At 57.6% G+C, this 21271-nt stretch overlaps 1 protein-coding gene across 2 annotated transcripts; it reads left to right on the top strand.

Annotated features, from left to right (window-relative positions):
• The first annotated feature begins 502 nt into the window (after window positions 1-502).
• On the top strand, window positions 503-20622 carry PPM1G (protein phosphatase, Mg2+/Mn2+ dependent 1G). 2 transcript variants are annotated; one of them, XM_019537285.1, is made up of 10 exons: window positions 503-662; window positions 7365-7434; window positions 13523-13608; window positions 14265-14397; window positions 15609-16060; window positions 16420-16557; window positions 17123-17357; window positions 19008-19137; window positions 19490-19592; window positions 19926-20622. In XM_019537285.1, exons 1-10 carry the CDS (start codon window positions 543-545, stop codon window positions 20136-20138), a joined length of 1680 nt encoding a protein of 559 aa, XP_019392830.1. In that variant the 5' UTR covers window positions 503-542; the 3' UTR covers window positions 20139-20622. The 2 variants fall into 2 exon arrangements, with proteins under 2 accessions (XP_019392830.1, XP_019392831.1); XM_019537286.1 differs by lacking the exon at window positions 503-662 and adding an exon at window positions 998-1021.
• The last annotated feature ends 649 nt before the right edge of the window (window positions 20623-21271 follow it).

The following is a 21271-nucleotide window of genomic DNA, read 5'->3' as shown; positions in this document are numbered from 1 at the left end:
CCACTTCTCTTGGAAGCTGGTTCCAGACCCTAGCTGCCCTGACTGTGAAGTAGCGCCTCCTGGCGGTGCTCGGGGGAACAGTGACTCCCCCAATGCCTGTTGATCCCCCCTAACTAGTTTATAACAGGCCACGAGATCCTGTGATCCTAGATATAGATGTGCGTAGATATATGCACACGTGTCATTTTATATATATGTATGTATGTATGTAGGAGCCCGTGCTGAGATATATATAAAAAAAATACATAAAAAATATGTGTGTGCGCACGCTGACGTAACGCACCCCTAGTGCAGACCGTCCCGGAAGTGGAGAGTCCTCCAGGAGCTCCCCGCACTCTATGGCCGCTCCGTCTTCTCCGGCACCAGGGCGCCGCCTTCCGGCCTCGTTTCGACTGCACAGCCCGCGCTTCCGGCCGCTCTACTTCCGGCCGCGCACTCTGTGGTGGGTGGTTCCGCCTCCTCGCTGCGCGCCGCCCGCCCGTGGCCCGCGCCGTCCGCGCCGCGGCAGGGCCCCGCCGCCCCCCGCCGAGCCCCGTGGCGCCATGGGCGCCTACCTGTCGCAGCCCAACACGGTGAAGAGCTCGGGCGACGGGGCCGGGCTCGGGCCGCGCCCGCTGCACTTCGGCTTCAGCGCCATGCAGGGCTGGCGGGTCTCCATGGAGGTTGGTGCCTGCGGCCTGCCCGGGGGGGAAGCGGGCCTGGGGGCAGGGGCCGGGCTGGGCTGTCGGGGGAGCAGGGATTTCTCCGTTCCCAAGAGCCAGAGAAGAGCTATGCTGAAGGACGCTTCTTTATTCTTTCTCTGCTCGGAGCCGTGCATGACGGTTAGCAGCCCATGTGCCCGCTGCGCTGGGGTTCATGTGCAATGGACCGTTTGCGGTGGAGATGCTTACACAGGAGTTGCGCCGCACCCAGGCTTGCTCCTGTGTCATTGGGGCCTGTGGACGGGTACGCGGCAGCCCACAGACCACACACCCAGGTTACAAAGGCCAGCGAGCAGTTCAGAGGCCTCAGGATGCCTTCAGTAGGCAAGAGCCTTTGGTTGCTTGGAGGCAACTCAAATCTGTCATCGTAGTTTGCCACAAGGGTCCCGGAAGGGTGATGGTTCGTGAACTTGTTGAAGGCAGCCACTGCTGGTCAGAGACGTGCTTGGGGCAGGGTTATGTGCCCTGCTACGAGCAACGCCAGCAGCTGCTGTGTCTGCCCAGCCTGGCTGGCTCTGTTGGAGCAGCAGAGGGAAGTGTTGAGGAACTTCCCCAACATGGAGGAGGTGTTGGACCCATCTCTTTCCAGAGGTTTTGGCCTTTTTGTGTAGCTGCAGGTCCGAGGAGCCCAAGCCATAAGCTGGAACCTCCTCCTAAACCTGCCCGAGGCAAAACAGGACATCTGTGCCCAGGAGAACCCAGGGGTTTGCATAGCTTGCTTTGAATAAGCTGCTGTTCAAGCTCCTGGGTTTATCCTGGCTTGCTTGCGGTGTCCCCCTCTCTGCTATCTGCAGGGCACTCCTTAAAAGTGACCATGCATATGCCCCCTGTGCTCTCTTTTGTAGGCTCTGCCTCAACTCCCTGTATCACTAAGCTGAAGGCAAGTCACGTGGTGCATCGCACTAGGTTACATTGGCATCATCATGGCTTTTCCTATCACTGCTTCCAGTGCAGTAGCTGCCTGGGGCAAGGCACTGTACAAATAGAGGACCACCAGGTGCTTCTGGTCATGGCCTTGGCCCAGGGGCAGTGTTCAGCATTAGTAATGGCCCACAAAGGAAAAATTGTCAGGCCTTGTTTCCATTTTTCTGTTTCTGGCAGTTTTCTTCAACAGAAAATCCTGACTCGTCTTTGTGTTACATGGATGGCTTACTTCCCACAGAGGCGATGGGAGCGAGGTGCCTGGTGTAGGATTGTGATGTGAAGCGATTTTGCCCAGGGAAGGGATGGGCTCTCTTTCACAGGAGGTGTTGAGGGGGAGGTTGGACAGCAATTAGGGATGATCTAGGCATAACAGTGCTTGTGTTCTACTATGGGGATTTTCCTGACTTCTGGGCTTTGCTGGTTGCCCCTTCCTCCCCTTTTCTGCTACATGTTAGGGTGGTTTTTAAGCCTTCCCCAGAGGCACCGGGTGTTGGCTACAGCCAAGCCTGGGAATTTTGACTGGGCTGTGCCAGTGCACCTGCTAAGACCAAAGCCAAAGGTTCCTGGCTAGAGGGTCTTGCCCCTCTGCTCAGGGTCAGACTGATGCTGCACTAGGATCAGAAAGGAATGATGAACGTGACCCGACAATGCGAGGTCACAGTTGGAAGGGCTAACTGTACCTTGTCATGCATCCACAGGTGCATCTCTAGCAGGGACAAGGAGGTGATCCTCCCCCTCTACGCGACACTGGTCAGGCCACATTTGGAGTACTGTATCCTGTTCTGTGCGCCCCACTTCAGGAGAGATGTGGACAACATTAAGAGGGTCTAGAGGAGGGCCACCCACATGATCCGGGGACTACAGGGCAGACCCTACAATGAGAGACTGCGGGACCTGAACCTGTTCAGACTTCACAAGAGAAGGCTGAGGGGGGACCTGGTGACAGTCTATAAACTCACTATGGGGGACCAGAAGGGTTTGGGAGAGACCTTGTTTCCCCTAGCGCCCCCCGGCATAACAAGGAATAATGGCCACAAGTTGTTGGAGAGGAGATTTAGATTAGACATCCATAAAAACTACTTCACAGTTAGGGCGGCTAGGATCTGGAACCAACTTCCAAGGGAAGCGGTGCTGGCTTCTACTCTGGGGGTCTTTAAGAGGAGGCTTGATGCCTACCTAGCTGGGATCATTTGAGCCCAGTTTTTCTTCTGCCCTGGCAGGGGGTCAGACTTGAAGATCTATAAGGTCCCTTCCGACCCTACTTCTTTGATTCTATGAATTTCCCCCCGGTCAGGTTGGTACGTACTGGGAGGGTTTTGCCTTCCTCTGTAGTGAGGGTCATGGCCTCTACCTGGGGTCTTTTGAGCGTATACTGATGACATTTCATAGAACCAGGGCGTTGGCTGCCACAAATCCTCTGCTTTCCCTGTGGCAGGTTCAGGTGTTAGGTCTGTGTTGTGTTGGGGTTCGTGGTAGTCTTACGTAGAGTTTAGATTATATTTTGTGTGGTGTGTTTTGCACAGGGCTGATCCTGCCTCAGACTGGACTGCGTGACCTCTGTAGGGCTCTTCCAGCCCCACTGCTCTAGGATGCTGTGATTCATGTCCCTTCTGTGTCCAATTGGTTTTGTTACCCTGCCCCCCAGTTGTGAGAGCAGGGCTCTGGGCTAGAGATTTGACTCCTTTCTCCTGCAGGTAGGAGCTGAGAGTGCCCAGAGTCATCCAAGGTTGCAACGATTCTGATGCTTTGGCATGAGCAGCACACTTGAGGGGAGAGAAGTGTCCCTTTCACGCCTCTCTGCTTCACCATGAACGTAAAGCAGCAGCAAAGGGCCCCAGCCTAAGTGTCGGTGGCCTTCCAGCATTCATCCTCACACGCTATCGCATCAGCATAGAGCAGCAGCCAGTTAGACATGTTGTTAGGGGCCTGTCCTGAGGCCTGGCCCCGCAATATGTCTGCGTCTCAGTCGCATCACACTTGAGGGACCCAGGTGCTCCTGCTACATGGACTCACTGGCTTCTCCCAGCTCCCCCCATCGAGGGCTCTGGGCTCCATGGGGGGCTGACTGTAGTGAGCTGCTCTGGCCTTGCCTCCTTTTGGGGCTGGGTAACCAGGAGGCTTTACAAACCTGTCCCTGGCTGCATGGCCAAGGCAGGCAGACTGTGCCCCCAGGGGCTGGAGGCTTCTCCCTGCTTCAGACTCATCTCCCTGATGAGTCCTCAGTTGCTTGCTTCAAGGGGTTTTTGAGGCTGCAGGGATGTGACGTGACCCAGTGGCTTCCTGTCACTGACATGGAAAAGACTCTGGCACTGGGCCATTTCCCCCTGGCTCGGGAGCTGGGAGATGTTTGTGTCATCTGCACTGTGAACCAAGCCTCCCTGGCCTGGACAGCACGTAGGGGCCTGGGGCTTGGCTGTAGAAGGCCTGAAGAGCAACTACATGCATCTGGGTCACCTGGGGCAGCCATCCTCTGGGCTTTCTGGATTTCATTTTCCTGGACAACAGACAATAACGGGCTGGGAGTCCAGGTGGGAGACAGAGAAGCCCAGCTTGTGGTCAGCTGTGTGGCTCTCTCCTGTGCTTGGAGGCATTTGTGCAGTAAGTCCGGCCTTCCAAGGGCTGAGTGGCGTTGCCTGGGTCTGTACGCACAGGGGGCAGGTGCCCAGCCCCTCTCTGCTGTCAGGTGTGGTACTGAGTGCAGTTTGCTCTCTGCCATGATGCCTTCTGGCACTGCTGGGGAAAGTTGGCCTGTGTCATGCCAGAGGTCTAGCTGTTGCAGTAGTGGTTTGTCTTCAACACCTGTTATGGAGGAAAAGCATCCAGAAGCTGATGCAGAGCAACCTGCAACTGTAGTTGGGAAGAATGTGTCCTTGGGGGCAGGAGGAGTCGGATAGAGTGTGACGTGGAGCCGCTGACTCACTGACAGCAGAGGGAAGGTCTCTACGCAGAGGGTGTGCAGGACCTGTAACGCTGCCTCCGCAGCAGCCCAGAACCAGGAGCAGGGACAGGTGATGGGGCTTGGCAGGTCCCAGGAGCATGCTGCTGAGTGGGTGCGTTGCAGCACCTATGGAAAGCCCAAGATTGTTCCCTGGGGTACAGGGCAAGGGGAAAGGCTCACACAATCACAAAAAATAGGGCAGCCAGTAGCTGCCGATCTTCCTGCCCCACAACAGAGCTATGCAGTGACAGTCAGTTCAAGAGGTGACAAACTCAAAGCTGGCCAGAAGACGTGCTTTTTCACACCATGTGTCACAAGCCTGTGGTGTGTGTGGCCCTGGCGACTTCCTGTGATGAAGAACTTTGCCGGGCTCAAAAGAGGGCTGGTGGTTTCCTCAGCTGATAAGCTGTCCAGCATCTGCTACAGGCAATGGAGGATAGATTGGACAGAGCAGATGAGCCTCCAGCCTCAGCCTATCTACTGACCTCTGGCTGCTGGGGCTGGGGGTGCAGCAGAGTGTGGGGTGGGGCCCTCACCTGCTGCTGGGGGTGACCCAGGCCAACAGCTTCACCAGGCATCCTCCCTACATGGGCCTGGTGACAGAGCAGAGCTCGCGAGGCAGGCTGTCCCTGCCCAGGAGCCTGCATGGGGCAGAGTGGCAGGGGCACAGCCAGCTTCCTCTTTCTCACTGAGCTCTGTGTGTGTGTCTGCTTTGGGGTGGCCTGTGCTAAGACTCCTCTAGTTCTCTCGAGTGCCAACAGACCCGGGCGAGGTCCTGCTGGACCGGACACCTCACATCACTCCCTCAACTCCCAGCAGGGTTGGACACCAGCAAGCTTTTCCCCAGCGGCCTGAGCCCAGCAAACTGCTTGAAGGGCCTCAATCAGCGTCTACAGCACCATGTGTTCATGCATGGCCAGAAAGCACATGGTAGAAAGGGGTTGCGTCCTGAGTCTGTTGCTGGGGGAGGCCTTTGCCTCATTCCTCCTTTCTTGCCTTGACAAAGCCTGGTGGTCCTGGCCCCCTCTGGGTTGGGAGAAGTGGGCTCTGTACTGCAGCCTGCTCTCTGGAGACTTCTTTAGCTGCTGCGGTCTGCTCTGCCCCCTTCCTCCCTGTGAGCAGAGGTCTTTGAAGGCATTCCGCATCTCTCTTCTTCCCCTGCCAGGAGAAGGACGAGAGTCTAGCCGTGGCTTTCCCGTTAGACTTTATGGGCCTTTGGTCTCTTTATCTTGCTGTAACATCAGTTCTGCTCTGCAGTGAGGTGGGGCTTGTGTGCTCACACGTCCCTCCTTGCCCAGCCCTGGTGACCCCTGCGGTCCCATAGCAAGCGCTGGCTGGGAGTGTGAGAGTCAGGATGCTGTTTGCGTTAGAGAGAGGTGCTTCTCTGATGCACTCATGGGCCATGGTGCTGCTCTCCCCTATGGAGTGTGGGCTTTCATTGTGGCCTCTGGAAGCCCCATTGACTTGAGCAGTGTGATGAAGAAAGAGACTTCAGATGCTGCAGCCTTTTAGGTGTCCCAGGGGTGCTGGTCTGCTGTGGATGCGGTGCCTGCATTCAGTTGGCTCCAGCAGAGCTGCTTCAGAGGGCCGCATTGTGACACAAAGGGCCCAAGAGGCATTGGTATAGGGAGAGCATGTCCAGAACTGCAGGGGAGTCTGTGTTTCACATGTGCCTTCTCGGGCTGAGCCCTGGCCTGAGAAATGTGATCCTTTCCACCTCAGCTCTGGCCCAAGCATCCTGAGCTGGGTTTATGAGGCAGGGAGCCCTGGTCCACTGCTCTGTGGTGCTCTGCTCACCGCAAGCTATCAGTATGCTTCTTGGGCCCTTGAGAGATGGACCCTTGCTTTCTGCTGAGAGGGTTGGTGGATACATGGACGATGGGCAGGACTGAGATACTGTGTGGAAGCAGCAGTTTGTTCATGCTTCTTTAATGCTGTTTGGTTTTTGGTTAGCACCTCCTTTGCACCCTGTTCAGAGACTGCTTGGGAGAAGTCCCCATAACATACTCCTCCCTGCCCTCCAGCTGGCCACATGGCTGAGACTAGCACTCCCCTCCCAGCTAAATATGGCATGCCTAGTGGAGCTCAGAGAGGGGATGGGCTGTGCACTGCCCTGGTCTCACTGGGCTGTGGGATGAATGCTGCCTTCTGCAGTCTCTCACCAGGCACATCTGAGCCTGGCACTGGGCAGCAGGCCTGAGTTCAGGGCTCTGTGAAACGGGAACACACCAGCAGGCACATGGGCTCCGGGCTGGGCAGGGTGCAGAGACCCAAGCGAGTCAGGTTCACCTGCAGGGAACCTACCAGTGTGATTATGGCACTGTGGTTATGCTGGGGACTCTCCATGCATAGGCAAGTTCTTGGTGTCTGTGCCTCTGTACCTGCCTGCACCACAGGGTGATAGCACTGCTACCCTCATGAAGCAAGAGGGTAGAAAGGCAGAGATGGTCCCATCCATAGCCTGCTGTGCAGGGGAGGTTGAGGCACTTGCACAACTGTGGGAGGGAAGGAGGGAGGGAGGGGTGGCTGGGCTGGCCTTCTAGTGCAGGGGAGCTGCCTGAGGCTGAGGGTCTGCAGCCTTCTCCTTGAAGAGCAGCGGTCCTGTGGTGAGCTTCCCCAGAGGGCATGTCCAGCAGGGCCTAGGTTGTGTTTCAGGCACTATTCTGTTGCTCTTGCTTTCCCTCCAACTTTGCAAGGAAAGAAATGCTGGTATTTGAAGAGTCTGTCGAGGCAAGTATGAGCTGTCCCAGCAGTTCCCCGTGGGGACCCTGGGCACACCTGACTGTATGCTTCTCTTTCAGGATGCACACAACTGCATCCCCGAGCTGGACAGCGAAACGGCCATGTTCTCAGTCTACGATGGACACGGAGGTAACTGATCCTTGCTCTTTCCAGGGAATTGTGCTGGGAGCTTCTTCCCAGCAGTCTGCCCACCTCAAGAGGTCCTGCTGCTGCACGAGACTCTTCTCTGGCCGAGCGAGTCTGTGAGGCCTCCAGAAGGAGGGTGCTGGGCTGGTAGGGTTGCAACTGGATTGGCGTTTCCACCCCCTGACTTCCCAGTGGGCATGATGCACATCCCATCTTGTAGAGCGTGGGTGAGATGGAGCTGGCTGCTGGCATGTACTTGCTCTAGATGGCTGCCATTGAAGCCTGGTCTCTCATGGTCCTTTGTCCTTGGTTGTCCTGGTGGTAGTGGAGGGGCCTGGTCCCTGGAACTGCTGTCCCTGCTCCACATCCCCATGTGCCAATACTGTACTGATGGGGCTGTTCTGTGTTTTGGTCTCTATCCAGTTTTAGCTGGCCTCACTACTCCTCCCTCCCCCCCTGCTTCCCCCAGCCAGGCCAGTACAGGATCTTCACTTCCCTGGAGCTGCACTTGCAGGAAATGCCCTGTCTGTTGTTTTGGATGCCAGTCAGTGCCTCCTGGCCCTGGGCAGCATGGGGTTAAAAGCTGGATCCACGCAGCACAGAATCATGCTCTGGAAATGGAGCTTGCAATACACTCGAAGCAGTGACATTTGCCTGATCCCACGCATGGGCTGAACCCATGCCCTTTCTCTGGGTATGTGCCAGGCTGCCTTCTCCCTCATGCCTGAGCCTCTCGCAGGCACCAGTTCCTTAATCCACACAAAAAGAGCATCACTTTCTGACTTGCCAGGAGCTCTGTGGTTGGCTGCTCCCGGACTTAGTATGTGGGGCCGAGCTGGGAGTTGGGGAGGTCCCCAGTGAGCATTCATAAAAAGACCTGAGCAGCAGCTTTGGCCCCTCCTTTGGGCAGTGCCTCAGTTTAGGCCACCTGCTCTCAGGAGGCATTGGTTGCAGCCACCAGGCATTTCCTCTTTCCTAACTGTTCCACTGGTCTCCATCCTGCTGATGTTTCACCAGGTCAGGCTGATCTCCCCCATCCCTGGGGCCCCAGAGCCAGTGCCCCTCAGAACACGGCCTTTGGTTCAGTGTTGTGCTGCTCCAAACCACCTACGTTGTGACAGATGTTCTGGATGCACAGCCTCTCTCTGAGATGCAGAGGCCTCCTAGGAGGTAGAGATGGGCCCATGCAGTATCTCCAGCTGTCTCCTGTGGAAAGCGCCTGTCTTTGTGCCAGTCTTGCTCTGAGGCTGTCGCATTCCTGCCTCCCAGAGGAGCTGTGGGCGTGTGTGTAGGATGGTTTTTTCCCAGGGGGTTGTCTGGGTTTTCCCCAGCTGAAGTTATGGGCTGTGTTTGCTTTCCCATGGGTCTCCTTATGAATGATGCCTCTGGCTTCTGGGCAGGATTCCTGCCAGCACATCAGATCCCATCCACATGCTGTTTGAAAGACCCAACACTGATCCCCTCACCCTCCCAGCGCCCCTCCCCCTACCTACAACTCTCAGGAGGTCTCTCATCACTAGGCCTTTTTCTCTGAAGCAGTTCAAGTTTAGATCAGTGATCTGAGTAGACATCTGGAGAAAGGAGTGAGCGCTCACTGAGCCCTGAATCTGGGTAGCACAAGTGGTTGAGTCAAGGCCTGATGGATGGTTATGAGGTGGTAGGAACAGAAATAGGGTGATGGCAGCACAGTGGCCAGGACCATGCATCCTGTGGACACAGAAGCCAGCTCCGCTCAGAAACACCCGGCACCGCAGGCTCTGGCTCCAGAGCAGCTGCTGTGATGTCAGCCTGAGTCTGCAGACAGGTTGGAGCAAGAATGCATGTGCCCGCAGCCCTGGCACAGCCCCATCTCTACAACAGCCGAGCCCCTGAGACACCAAGCTGTGGGCCTCTCTCCAGGACTCAAGCTTTAAGCAGGGGGGGGAGTGAGATGGGCCTGATGTTGGGGCAGGAGGGTCTTGAATTTCTGCCTGTTCCAGTACAGTGGGGTAGGGCTGCCCAGCCCACAGCCGTGATTGTGCTACTGATCCTCTGCTTGACCATGATGGTGGTATGATCGCGCTAGGAATTTTTAGTGGTAGAGTGTGGTGACCAGAGCAGTGAGATGGGCAGGCAGAGTTGGAGCGTGGACAATGAAGAGTGTTTGCTTGGGGTCACTGCTCAGGCAGCAGCTGTCTGGGTGCTGTGTTCTGCATGCATGGGCAGTCCCTGCCCCTGGGCTGTCATGGATGTGGGGCAGAGCTCATGTCCCAGCCCAGAGGCCAGCTGGACAGTGGGCCTGGACCACATCACTAGCCCCTAGGAGGATGTGGGGAAGGGTGGGCCTAGCTACAAGTGCCGCTGACACCAGATTACATGTAGCTGCCAGGACACGCAGCATTGCACCCCAGCCATGGCTGGTAGAGAGTAGGGCCGAGGCAGGGCAGGTGCTTGCTTCTCCAACCCCATGCCTGATTACACATCTGCTCAGCATGCACTGCAAGGGCCAGTTTGGTGGCACTCCTTGTCAGGGCCCTCTCCCAGGTGGATGCTGATTCAGCCCATGCGGCTGGCTGCCCTCAGGGCCAGCTTTAGGGCTGGGATTGGCTGTAAGGTGGCTGTATCTGGGCTGTCACCTTATGGCTTGGTGCATGGGGATCATCTCCTCCATCAGGACAAGGGCCCTGCCAGGGTGGCTTGAGGAACACAGGCAAGTGAAGGTCCTCAGGAGAGTACGCTTTGCCTGGAACCCACTCCTGTGATGGGCTGGACCAGCGCTGTGGCAGCTGTGTTGTTCTCCACCAGTTGTGAGAGGAGGGGGCCCCTGGAGCCCACCCCATCAGGTCTGCCCTGGGCAGTGGCAGAGATTTACAGATGACCTGTGATGAACCAAGTGTGGGTGAAGATGGCAGGACGCTGATAACAAGCCCCTCAGCCCTGCAGCTGGTTGGCCTCCAGAGATTCAGCAGAGCTCTGTGCTGTGGCTGTGCTGGAGGCAAAGGACCAGCTCTTCCCCTTGCCGTGGCAACTGCGAACCCCATTGCATCACAGTTGTTGCAGGAGGCCACATGTGCAGTGAGTCTGGCTGGGCTCTGCTCAGCCACTGACCTGGGGCAGGTGCCAGTGGCCATGTAGGCAAGACTGGCCACCCCAGGAGAGGCCGCCTGCTTCTGTGGGAGTGGAGGGAACTGCTGGCATTGCCATGTCCTGCAAGCCATGTTGTGGTCTTAGCCCTTCTTGGGCATGCTGAGCTCCCGGTTAGAAGGGTTATCGGCACCTCTGAGGCAAACCAGGCTGCTTGTTGCTTCAGGCAAGCGGCCTTTGTCCAGGGAGTCGCCGCAAACATTGGCAATGTAGTTAATTATCGACCAGCATTGCCCCAGAAGGGGCCATGTGAGAGCGTGAAGAAGGCTGAAGTGAGACGCTCATCCAAAGATCCAGGTGCCTTTGCTCTTCTGGACCCATGCCAGGCTGGTGGGGCCTAGAGCTCACTGGTGGGTGGGGACCAGGTGTCTGTGTGGGCAGAATTAATTCCATTGGTGCTGTGAGTCTCAAAACCCTGCTGTCTCCACAGCCCCAGGAGGGATTGGGGCCAAGGCCCGTGGGTGGGTTTGCTTGATCTCCACAGACCTGTGGCAGGTGGGAGAGCTCCAGGGTCCAGGAGGCCACATGCTGTGTTTCTGGCCTGCATATGGGACCATGGCTGGGGCATAATGTTCTCTGAACCCAGGCAGCCCTAGCTATGGGTCAGCAGGGTGGCTAGTAGGCGAGCTGGAACTGGGACTGCTTGAGGTTCAGCCCAGACTGGATGAGGCAATGGTAAAAGTGGCATCAGCCTGTGATGGGGATGCATCTGCTGCCCTTCACCCCAGGGTGATAAGGAGCCCAGCTGCTTGGCAGCTGTGTTAGCTGCTGCTTCCTTGTGCTGCCCCAACTGCCATCAGCTCGTAAAGGGGCAGCAGCTGGCATGCTCTTCTCTGTGAGGCCTCCAGGACTGGCAGTTTGCTCCCACCGTGGTCTGCGATGTTCAGTAACAGCTTGAGATGGATCCATGCCAAGACCCAAGGAAGGTGTAAGGCATTTGCATTGGTGCCTCTGGTTTCCTAGCTGAAGGGTGCAGTACAGGGTCTGATGCCTTAGCAGTGCTGCTGCCTTTCTCACTAAACTTGTAGGGTTGACACTGACAGATGCCATCCCTGAGATGAGGCCTCTGTCCCATGAACCCCGTGGGTCAGTGTTGGTCACATGCCCCTTTCAGTTTCTTGCTGATTAGGTCCTGTATTGGCTGGTCTGGGGGCTGGCATCAGGCTGATGGCCCTGCCACTTCCCTAGTCATCCTTCTTACCCCATCCAGATTCCCGGCACTTCTGTTTCTCTCTCAGAAAATCCTTATTCCCTTCCCTAGCATTTTCCTGCTCCTGTCCCTGGGGCAGGAGCTGAGTCGGGCCTGACAGCCAGTGTTCTTGCCCACGTTTCCACGGTGACTGCACGCGCCTGGACAGAGCAAATTCATTGACCGTTGCACGGGTCCCCTTTGTCAGCAGCTGCTTCCCTCAAAGCATCTGCCCCTCACTGACTGCCTGCTCCATCCTCCCTGCCTGTAGGCCTGAGGGCTTCCTGGTACCATTCTTCCTCCAGTCCCCGGTGCCCCCAGGGCTGGGCTCTCAGCCTCTCCCTGTGGTTATGCTGGAACAGGGGCAGGTCCCACGTCACTCCAGGCCCTACCTTTTTCTATTGTTGTTGTCTTTGCCCCCTACTTTTCACCCCTGCTTCTGCTGGATGGTGGAGCAGGGCACTGAGTCCCACCTTAGCAGAGGAGCGTAGGCTGATGTGGTACTGGTGCCAGCAGCCTGGCATGGGGGCTCCTTCCCAGCCACGCATCGCAAATTGAAGCAGGATCAGGACGGAGCTTTACCTGCATGCCCGGAAGTACATCTCCGCTGCATAGGTATAGGGCTGGGCTCAGCTGCCTCTTGCCACTCCCCCACCCCAGTGGGACATCCTGCCTTGGCCCTGTGGCTCCCACCACTACACCTGACATGTTATGCAATGAAATGGTGAATCATGCAATCAGTTTAGACCGGCCACACTTGCAAAGTAATTATCACATAGTAGTAATGTCTCTCCAGCTATAAAAAGAGCCAACCAGCTATAAAGTTTATGGCTGAAAATGTGTAACAGCTCTGTAGCTGGCTTCTGTCCAGCTTCTATTTGAATGTGTGGCAGAGCTCTTAGCTGCACTGGCCCCTTCTTTCTCTGGCAGACTCCAATCCTCTCCTTCTCCATGCCCAGCTCAGTCACCCGCTCCATGCCGAGGCTGTACCCTGGCCCCCTGCACTGTTCTTGGCCTCCCCACTGACCCTTGGTTACCAGGTGCCTCTGCACAGGCCCTTGCGTCTTGCGTTCCACCAGGTCCGTTCCATCACCTGGATGCCAGTGACTTGCGTCACTGCATCTAGTCCAGCTCCTCCAAGTGGCTTGTCTTGGGGCTGGGGTCCCCTCTGGGGGGGCCGGGTGCCAGCTGTGTCATGTGATGACTGGCAGTCCTGCTCAGGAGCAAAGCTCAGATTTATACCTTTGTTTTTGGCTTTTCACCTGAGTGACACCTCCACACTCTGCAGTGCCTGGTCCTGCCGAGACCTTCCCACATCTCCTCCAGCCTCCCTCTTCCAACAGGGCTGTGCTTGTCGCTGGGGCTGTAGTCTCCCGTAAGTGCTAGTGGCCTGGCTTCCCTTGGCAGCACCTGGTCTCTGCTGCAGGGCTCCGCATGCTTGACCATGGGAGCACAGCTCTTGCTGCGATCACCTGTGGGATGCTTGATGGGCTTCTCCAGGGAGCCCTTAGGACCTGGCCAGCCACAGCAGGTTCAAGTCCCTCAACATGCAGGGTCTGGTGGGTCGTGATGTTAATGGGGTTACCAGCCAGGCCTGGCAGTGCAGCAGGGAACCTGCCAGCAGCTAGTGCCCCACGACCCCTCACCAACACATGCTCCTACTTATAGCTCCTAATTTGGGGCTGGCTCGTGTCTTCAGTGGTCCCACTGGGCTGGGTCATGCTGTGCTCACTGCTGAGGAAGGAGCAAGCTTTTCAGAGTCCCTCTGCTTCCTTCCAGGGGAAGAGGTTGCCCTATACTGTGCCAAGTATCTCCCGGGGATCATCAAGGACCAGAAAGCCTACAAGGAAGGCAGACTGCAGAAGGTGAGAGTCTGAGCCCCAGAGTGTGAGATGGGTCTTCTGGGCCGTAGTCCTTGCCCAGCTCCTGATGCCCTGTGGGGTCTCCCTTCCCCTGCTCCTTCCAGCTGAGCTTCCACTCTCCAGCTCATGTTAGCAGTCTGCTCACTAGGTGTTGGCCATTGCGCCCTCAGCAATAGGAAATCCTGTTTCCTTGTAGCTGCCAGGACTTAGCGCCACTGTCTTGCCCATGCCCTGTCACTACATGGCATGCCCCTGCTCTCCGTCACCCATGAGCTGCCCTGGTTCGTTTGCAGTCACCTGGATCAGGACAGGGATGGGGATGCTCTGGGGCACTGGGGGTAAGGGAAATGCAGCCTTTTTTGGGCAGCCCCTTAGCTGTGGGCTTGAGGGCTTCAGGACAGATGCAGGAAGGTTTTGGAGATGTTGGCTGTTGGGCTGCAGCTCAGTTGAGCTGGATACCCTTAGCAAGGAGGGTATTCCATGCACCCCCTGAAGTCCTGACCCATCCCCTCCCTGCTCTGCTGACCCTCTCCCACACAACAAGTGCCCCAGAAGGGCCTAGCCGCAGGCCATCCCCAGCATGTGGGGGAGCAGAGGGGAGGAAGCAGGAGCTCTGTTTCCACCCTGTGCAGACCTTCCACCCCTGTGCCCGTCTCTAGGCCCTGGAAGACGCCTTCCTAGCCATCGATGCCAAGCTGACCACCGAGGAGGTGATCAAGGAGCTCTCCCAGATGGCTGGGCGCCCCCAAGACGATGAGGATGAGAAGGATAAAGTGGCTGATGAAGATGATGGTAAGCACAGGAAGGCACCAGGGCCTCTATCGGGCTGGAGGGCTGTGCTGGCTGAGTTAGCTTGCTGCTTGGATTGCAAACCTGCCCTGGCCTTGCTTGCGTGCCTTTGGGGATAGCTGCAGAGAGGGTATGTGAGAGGTCTGGGCAGGAAAGACACCCCTTGCGGTGCTAAGAGGTGCCAGTGGCCTCTCCTGCAAGGGGGCGGGCATGGCTGTCAGTCCCCCCTCTGGGCTCTCACCTTCTTCCTGTTGGGCAGCAAATGCAGTGTCCCACCTTAAACGTCTACCCAAGCAAGACGCCAAGAGCTGGCTGGGAGATGAGCTCTCTCAAGGGCAGGAACACAAGGCAGTGCCAGGCCAGGAGTTGTGCTGGGAGGATTCAAGGGGATGTTGCCTAGAGTAGTGTTGTTCTCTGGGAAGACTGAGCCCGCTACAGGCCTGGTGGCAGTGGTGGAGACGGTCCTTGCTCCCTCTGTGCCGTGCACTGGGTGCTGCCATTCCCCTCCCTCGCAGCTTGTACAAATCAGTAACTACTCGGTCACGTTGCCCCACAAATGCTAGGATCTGTGGCCTAGCCCTGAGTCCAGAGAGAAATGGGGGCACCCGAGACTCCGCAGTGAAGTGCTAGGGTTTCTCCTGGGCCCTGTTCGGAGCTAGAGCCCTACGGCTCAGCCTCTGCTCGGCTGGGTGTCAGCAGGCAGGTCTCTGTGAGAACATGGTCTGTGCAGTGTCCCAGTACTTGGCGTCCACAGGCCCCAAGCCACCCAGGGGTCTGAGACCTGTGCAGCTCGGGGGAGGGGGTCTCCTGCAGCCCCTATCCCAGCTCATGACTCCCTCACAGTGGAGTGCAGGAGGGGTAGTTGCCTTCGCCCTGCTCTGTGAAAGCAGCTAGTCTTGTGAAACCTGTAGGACGCAGGCGGGTAGTTATTGGGCAGGCCTGGAGGCACTCCGGGGTGGCTGCCACGCACACAAGACCTGTATGTGTCCATGTTGAAGAGTGAGGGGCTCCCTCCCCCACCCCCATGGGCTGCTTGACTGAATCTCTGGCACCTCTGCATGTGTGCACATGCTGCCTGCATGCCACAGCACAGTTGAGAGACCTGTCCTGGGGACCCGCCCTGCCCCTTGCCACCCAGGCGAGGCTCGCCCTGCCAGCAGCTCTGGGGGCAGTGCAGTGCGTCCCACGCTCTGACCCCTCCATGTCTCTGGCAGTCGACAACGAGGAGGCCGCCCTCCTGCATGAGGAAGCCACGATGACCATCGAGGAGCTGCTGACCCGTTACGGGCAGAACTGCACCAAGAACCTCAAGAGCAAGCCGGGCGCAGCCGGGGAGGCGGGCAGGGAGCACGGCGAGGAGGCCAGCATGAACGGGGAGGCCACCCCCGGGGAGCTGGCTGAGCACAAGGAGAGGGACAACAGCAAGCCAGATGAGGAGGCCACAGGCATTTCCTCCACCTCAGACAGAGCTGGTGCGGGGGGCGACAGCTCTGCAGCTGGGAAAGTCGACCTGGGCCAGGGCGAAGAGGCGGTCACCTCATCCACTGGGGAAGCTGGGCCCTCCTGCTCCTCCACAGGGAAGCTCCAGCGCACCACCAAATCCAAGTTCTTTGAGGACAGCGAGGATGAGTCGGATGAGGCGGAGGAGGAGGAGGAGGACAGTGAGGTAGGAGCCAAAACACGGGGCAGATGGCCCACAGGCTGGGCAGGGTCATGTCTCCTGCTGGGAGCCCCAAGCCTCAGCTCATCCCCCAGCTGAGCTGGAGGTGAGACTTGCCAGCAGCTGCCTGCATTGGGGTCCTCTAGGCGTGGCGAGGATGCATTTGGATGTCCCAGGGGTTTCAGTGGGTTCTGTGGCCTGGCCAAATGCCTGACCCTGCCAGCTGCTGGGTAACCATGGCATCTGACTGTGTGCCCTGGGGTGGGAAGGCCTGCCACCCATCCTGCTCCCCCATGAGGACGGTTCCTTTGAGCCAGGGCACGGATCTGGTGCCACAGCTGGAGCCATGCTCCTCTTCCTGGCAGGAGTGCAGCGAGGAGGAGACTGGCTACAGCAGCGAGGAGGCAGAAAACGAGGAGGATGAGGATGACACAGAAGAGGCGGAGGAGGACGAGGATGAAGAAGAAGAGATGTTGTTACCGGGCATGGAGGGGAAAGAGGAGGTGCGGGTCCTGCTCCATGCTCTGGGCTTCTGGGTGGCGGCACCAAGCTGAGGACAGGGCTCCAGGGAAGCTCTGGGAGGGGGGCATGGGCACTGGGGTTGCAGGGCAGCTAAAAGCTTGCTCACTTTCTATCCTGAGGTCCCTCAGGCTTGGGGAGTAAGTCTTGGGGCCCCTGTAGTTCACGGGTCTCCCACTGACCAGAGGCCCGGGGCCGCGTCTTGCTGGCCTGCAGCAGGGGCTGCAGAAGGCTCCATCCCTCCCTTCATGGCCAAGGAGAGCACAGCTCCAGCCTTGCCCGCATCTGGGGTTGGAAGCAGATGTGGGGAACTGCTCTACTGCCACATAACGTGGTGTGCTCCACTCCTGCTCCTGTGCCCCCACATTCCACACACACACACACACACCCCGGCCTCGCATCTCAGTGGTGTGGTAGCAAGGTGTGCTGTGAACACTTGTGGTGGTTTCTATCCCATCCATGGCCGGTGCTGGCTCCTGCAGGGCCCAGGGCACCACGTGGGGCCTGTGCCTGGCAGGGAGTTCTCAGCTAGCTCCTTGTGCCCTGCAGCCTGGCTCTGACAGTGGGACGACAGCTGTCGTAGCCCTGATCCGGGGCAAGCAACTGATCGTGGCCAACGCTGGGGACTCCCGCTGTGTGGTGTCCGAGGGCGGAAGAGCCGTGGACATGTCGTATGACCACAAGCCCGAGGATGAGGTAGAGTTGGCCAGGATAAAAAACGCCGGCGGGAAGGTCACCATGGATGGGAGAGTGAATGGCGGCCTCAACCTGTCCCGAGCAATCGGTGAGTGAATCCAGGAGAAGGGTGTGGGCTGAGGGACTTAAAACAGTATGTGCACTGGCTGTTGCAGATTCAGCAGAAAGCAGCTTTAGATTTGTGTGTGCAGATTCAACATATCCCCATATCTCTCCGTCTCATTGGGGCAGGGTCATTGAGCAAGCGCCCTCCTGGGCCAGGATGAGGCCCTCCTAGGAGCTGACAGCTCTGCCAGAATCCAGCTCCGTTTTAGGCAGGAGCCACCTGCTGATTTCCAGCCTCCATTTATTTCTGTGCAGCTCATTCCTCAGCTGAAAGGGTCCTTCCTCCCACCAGTTCCTTGTTTATGCCTGTACTTGCCACCCCTTGGGCTTTGCTCCATTGCACCAAACAGCTCAGGAAGGGCCCAAGCGAAACTGTGAGTGCCTTGGTGACACCTTGACTCAGCAGGCAGCTGCATTCCAAGCAAGCAAGTTGTCAGGAGAGCGGGACTATTCCAGGGTGGGTTAGGTCTACAACAGGTGTAGCATGACACAACCCTGTTAGACCCTGCTTGCCTCTGCGGTACCGAGGCTGAGATTCTGTGATCACCCCTGAGAGGCCTGAGAAGCAGCAAAAACAGTCTGTGTAATCAGAGGAGGACGATGGGATGGGGGTGGCAAGAAGTGGCATTTGGCACTTGGTTTGATGCAAAGGGTCCCAGCTTCCCTAGCCCTGCAACAGTCAGACAGGTGAGTTCCCCTGACCTGGCTGGGCCCAGTGACCAGGGGCTTGTTCCTGCCTCAGGCATAGCCCTGCCAGTGGGGCACTGGCTCTGGCTTGGGCCCTTGGCATAGCTCCTGCTCCTGTGGGGCACGTCCCCTGCTGTAGCAGGCTCCCAGCAGTGGGGTTGTTGCTTGTGGGCAGACCCCAGATTTTGAAAAGGGGGAACAGCTGGTGTGGCATCACATGGACCACAGCATGTTTTCCTTCAGTTAATGAGAACCCAGAGGCCCTGCTAATACGCCAGGGCCGGCTCTGTAGACTTCAGTTCAAGTTCAAAGTGAGAACCAGTATTGGAACTTGGGCTCATTTGCTGGTTTGTATATAAAGTCTGAAAAAACACAACAGTAGGCAAAGAACAGTCAAAAGAGATTGTGTTCTTAATCCTGCAGGTGTTATGGTTAAATGTACATCTTGTAGTTAGATTTGTCAAACAACATCTGGCCTTCTTGAGTGTCTTGACATGGCCTCCAATAATGCCTTGTCGGCCATTTCTATGCCTGAGTTAATATTGCCCCACTTGAGTTCAGGTTTTTAGCTAGAGCTACAAACAGCCTGCAGGGCAGTGAAATAGAAATGAGACATGACCAGGAACAGCTGCCAGACAGCAGAATTGCAGAGAAAGGAGAGTTTGAATAGCGGAACACCAAGACCTATACAGAGGAGAACAGGTCGTTCACACCTGTGGAAGGAAGAGAAATTAGCAGGAATTGAGGAGATGACAATGAGCCATGATGCCAGTGGACTCCCATTGTGCTGCCTGGATAGAAACGCCACTGTACCTCCAGGCAGTTGGTTTAAACCGTGGGTAGCGCGGGGATTGGAGGAGGTGCAACTGCACCACTGCCTGCCCAGATCCACCCCTCCCAGTGGTGGCTGTAATGTGTGGCCGTACTGACCGTCCCCTCTCTGCAGGTGACCACTTCTACAAGCGAAACAAGAACCTGCCCCCAGAGGAGCAGATGATTTCCGCCTTGCCGGACATTAAGGTGCTCACAATCAATGACGACCACGACTTCATGGTCATCGCCTGCGACGGGATCTGGTGAGCAGTGGGAGTGCATCACATCCCACGCAGTCCTTCTCCGGGGCAGGGGGGGCTGGGAAGCGCGGCTCCCCTCCTTCCCCCCTCCCTCCCCCCAATCCATCTCCAGCTGACCCAGGTGTCAGGTCAGGGCCCCCAGTGCCTAGGGCCTGTCAGAGACTGCCCTTCCCCTGAGTGGCTGCTGAGGGGCAGAGAGCATTGGGAGCCAAACCCTGCCTTTTCTGTGCTGCTCCTCTTCTGTCCTCCACTGCCCAGCAGCACCTACTCTCACATCAGCTGTGGTATGGCTGGGCAGAGCTGGGCAATCCCAGTGCCCCTTGGGCAGCTGCTCTTTCTGCTCCTCTTCTGGCAGGAACGTCATGAGCAGCCAGGAAGTCGTGGACTTTGTGCAGTCCAAGATCACCCAGAAGGATGAGAACGGAGTCCTGCGGCCTCTCTCCGCCATTGTAGAAGAGGTAAGCAGCTTGCACGGGCTCCCTGCATTCATGGCATCTGGGTCCTGGTGGTATTTGAGGAAGGTCACTTAAAGGGGTCAGATGTCCAAGTGCAGGGAAGCACATCTCCTCTGCTGCTGTTGCCACCTCCATGGGTTGTCCTGACTGGACATGTGTCTGGAGCCCAAGGCTCTCCCTGCCCTCGAGGGTCTCAGTACTGCTCTTGCCCACCACAGTACTTCCATCAGGCCCAGCCAGCTGCTGGCAGGTGCCTTGGCCACCTACTACAGGATCCAGCTGACCTGAACGAGGGGCCTTCTCTGTGCTCTGTTAACTGGCCTCATCTCTTCCCAGCTCCTGGATCAGTGCTTAGCTCCAGACACCTCCGGGGATGGCACTGGCTGTGACAACATGACCTGCATCATCATCAGCTTCAAATCCCGCAACACACAGGTCCCCGCCCCCGAGAGCAGCAAGCGGAAACTGGAGGAGGAGGCGGCAGTGCTGGCGGCGGCAGCAGCAGAGGAGAACGGCAGCGACAGCAGCAAGAAGGCCAGGCTGGACTAGTTGGCCGCGCACAGAGACTGCCAGGCGCTCGCCAGACTCTCGTTTCTTAACCGCGCTGAACTCAAGACGCCCAAGTCTTGTCCTTTTTTAGCCTTAGCAGAGGCCTCGTTGTCTGTGTCCCGGGCGGGGTGGGCGGGGGGCGGTTACCAGGGCATGTCGCACTGTTCATTTGTAACCATTCCAAAGGGTGAGCTGAGAGTGGAGCCGCCGTGCGGGCAGCCCTGGAGCGGCGGGCATGAGCTGCCCAGGATGGGCATCCCACTGCTGTCTCCAGGCGGCTGCGGCCGTTGCAGCGCCCGCAAGCGGCGCTTCCGTGCGAAGGGAAGAACTCTTTCACTGGAGGTTTTTTTTAATCTGCACCCCTTTTTATTTAAGGCCCTTCCTGTTTTTAGTGGTGGAACCCTCTGGCTCTGGTGCTGCCATCGCACCTCACCCTGTCCACTTTCGACTGATACTTTTTCAAACTAAATGCCCAGAAAACCCAGCTGCGCCGTGGTTGTCACTTCTTTTCCAGCAGGTGGGAGGGAGCAGGGTGCGAAGCTGGGACACCCCTCCCTTGTCCTGTGGGGCAGGGACAAGCTCCCTGATCTCAGGTTTCTGCTGAGCAAGGATGGAGAAAGGCCTCTTTCCCCCCCACCCCCAGGGCCAACACCTGTGCAGCATGTGGAAAGCAGGCTGCCCCATGGGGCTGCAAAGGAATTATTTTCCCCTCCTGTTACTGGGGGTGGGGGGAGTCGTTCACCTGGGTGCTTGGTACGGCTGAGGCTGGGGATGGGGACTGGACTGTCCTGTTGGGACCAACCTTGTAGGGTCCTGGCTGGAGGGTCTCGCCCTCCTGCTCAGGGTCAAACCAAGGCTGCACAGGGCCAGGGTGTCATTTTCACAGTAAATTGGACAAGGACATGTCTGGGAGGGTTTGGATGGGGCTGGTCCTGCCTAGAGCAGGAGCTGGATGAGCTGAACCCAACTGAGGGCCTTGCCAGTCCAGCTGCTGCAATTCCCCATCAGCGCTGCAGCTGTTCCCGGCTGGACGGAGGCACTGAAAAATGACCTGGGGTTGGAAGCTGCTGCCTCAACTGCCCTGCCTCACTCCTATCCTTAAACCCCTGCCGGGGGCTGGGCCCTGGGGCCTG

The sequence above is a fragment of the Crocodylus porosus genome, unplaced genomic scaffold (assembly GCF_001723895.1).
Source record: "Crocodylus porosus isolate Cpor-Errol unplaced genomic scaffold, CroPor_comp1, whole genome shotgun sequence".
NCBI lineage: Eukaryota > Metazoa > Chordata > Crocodylia > Crocodylidae > Crocodylus > Crocodylus porosus.
Note: the sequence above shows the minus strand (reverse complement) of the source record. Positions and strands in the feature narration are given on the sequence as shown.

Coding starts and splice junctions, on each gene's coding strand:
- PPM1G (XM_019537285.1), top strand. CDS start 543: ATGGGCGCCTACCTGTCGCAGCCCAACACGGTGAAGAGCTCGGGCGAC. Junction 16,558..17,122: donor GCATGGAGGGGAAAGAGGAG/GTGCGGGTCCTG, acceptor TGTGCCCTGCAG/CCTGGCTCTGACAGTGGGAC. Junction 17,358..19,007: donor CAACCTGTCCCGAGCAATCG/GTGAGTGAATCC, acceptor CCCTCTCTGCAG/GTGACCACTTCTACAAGCGA.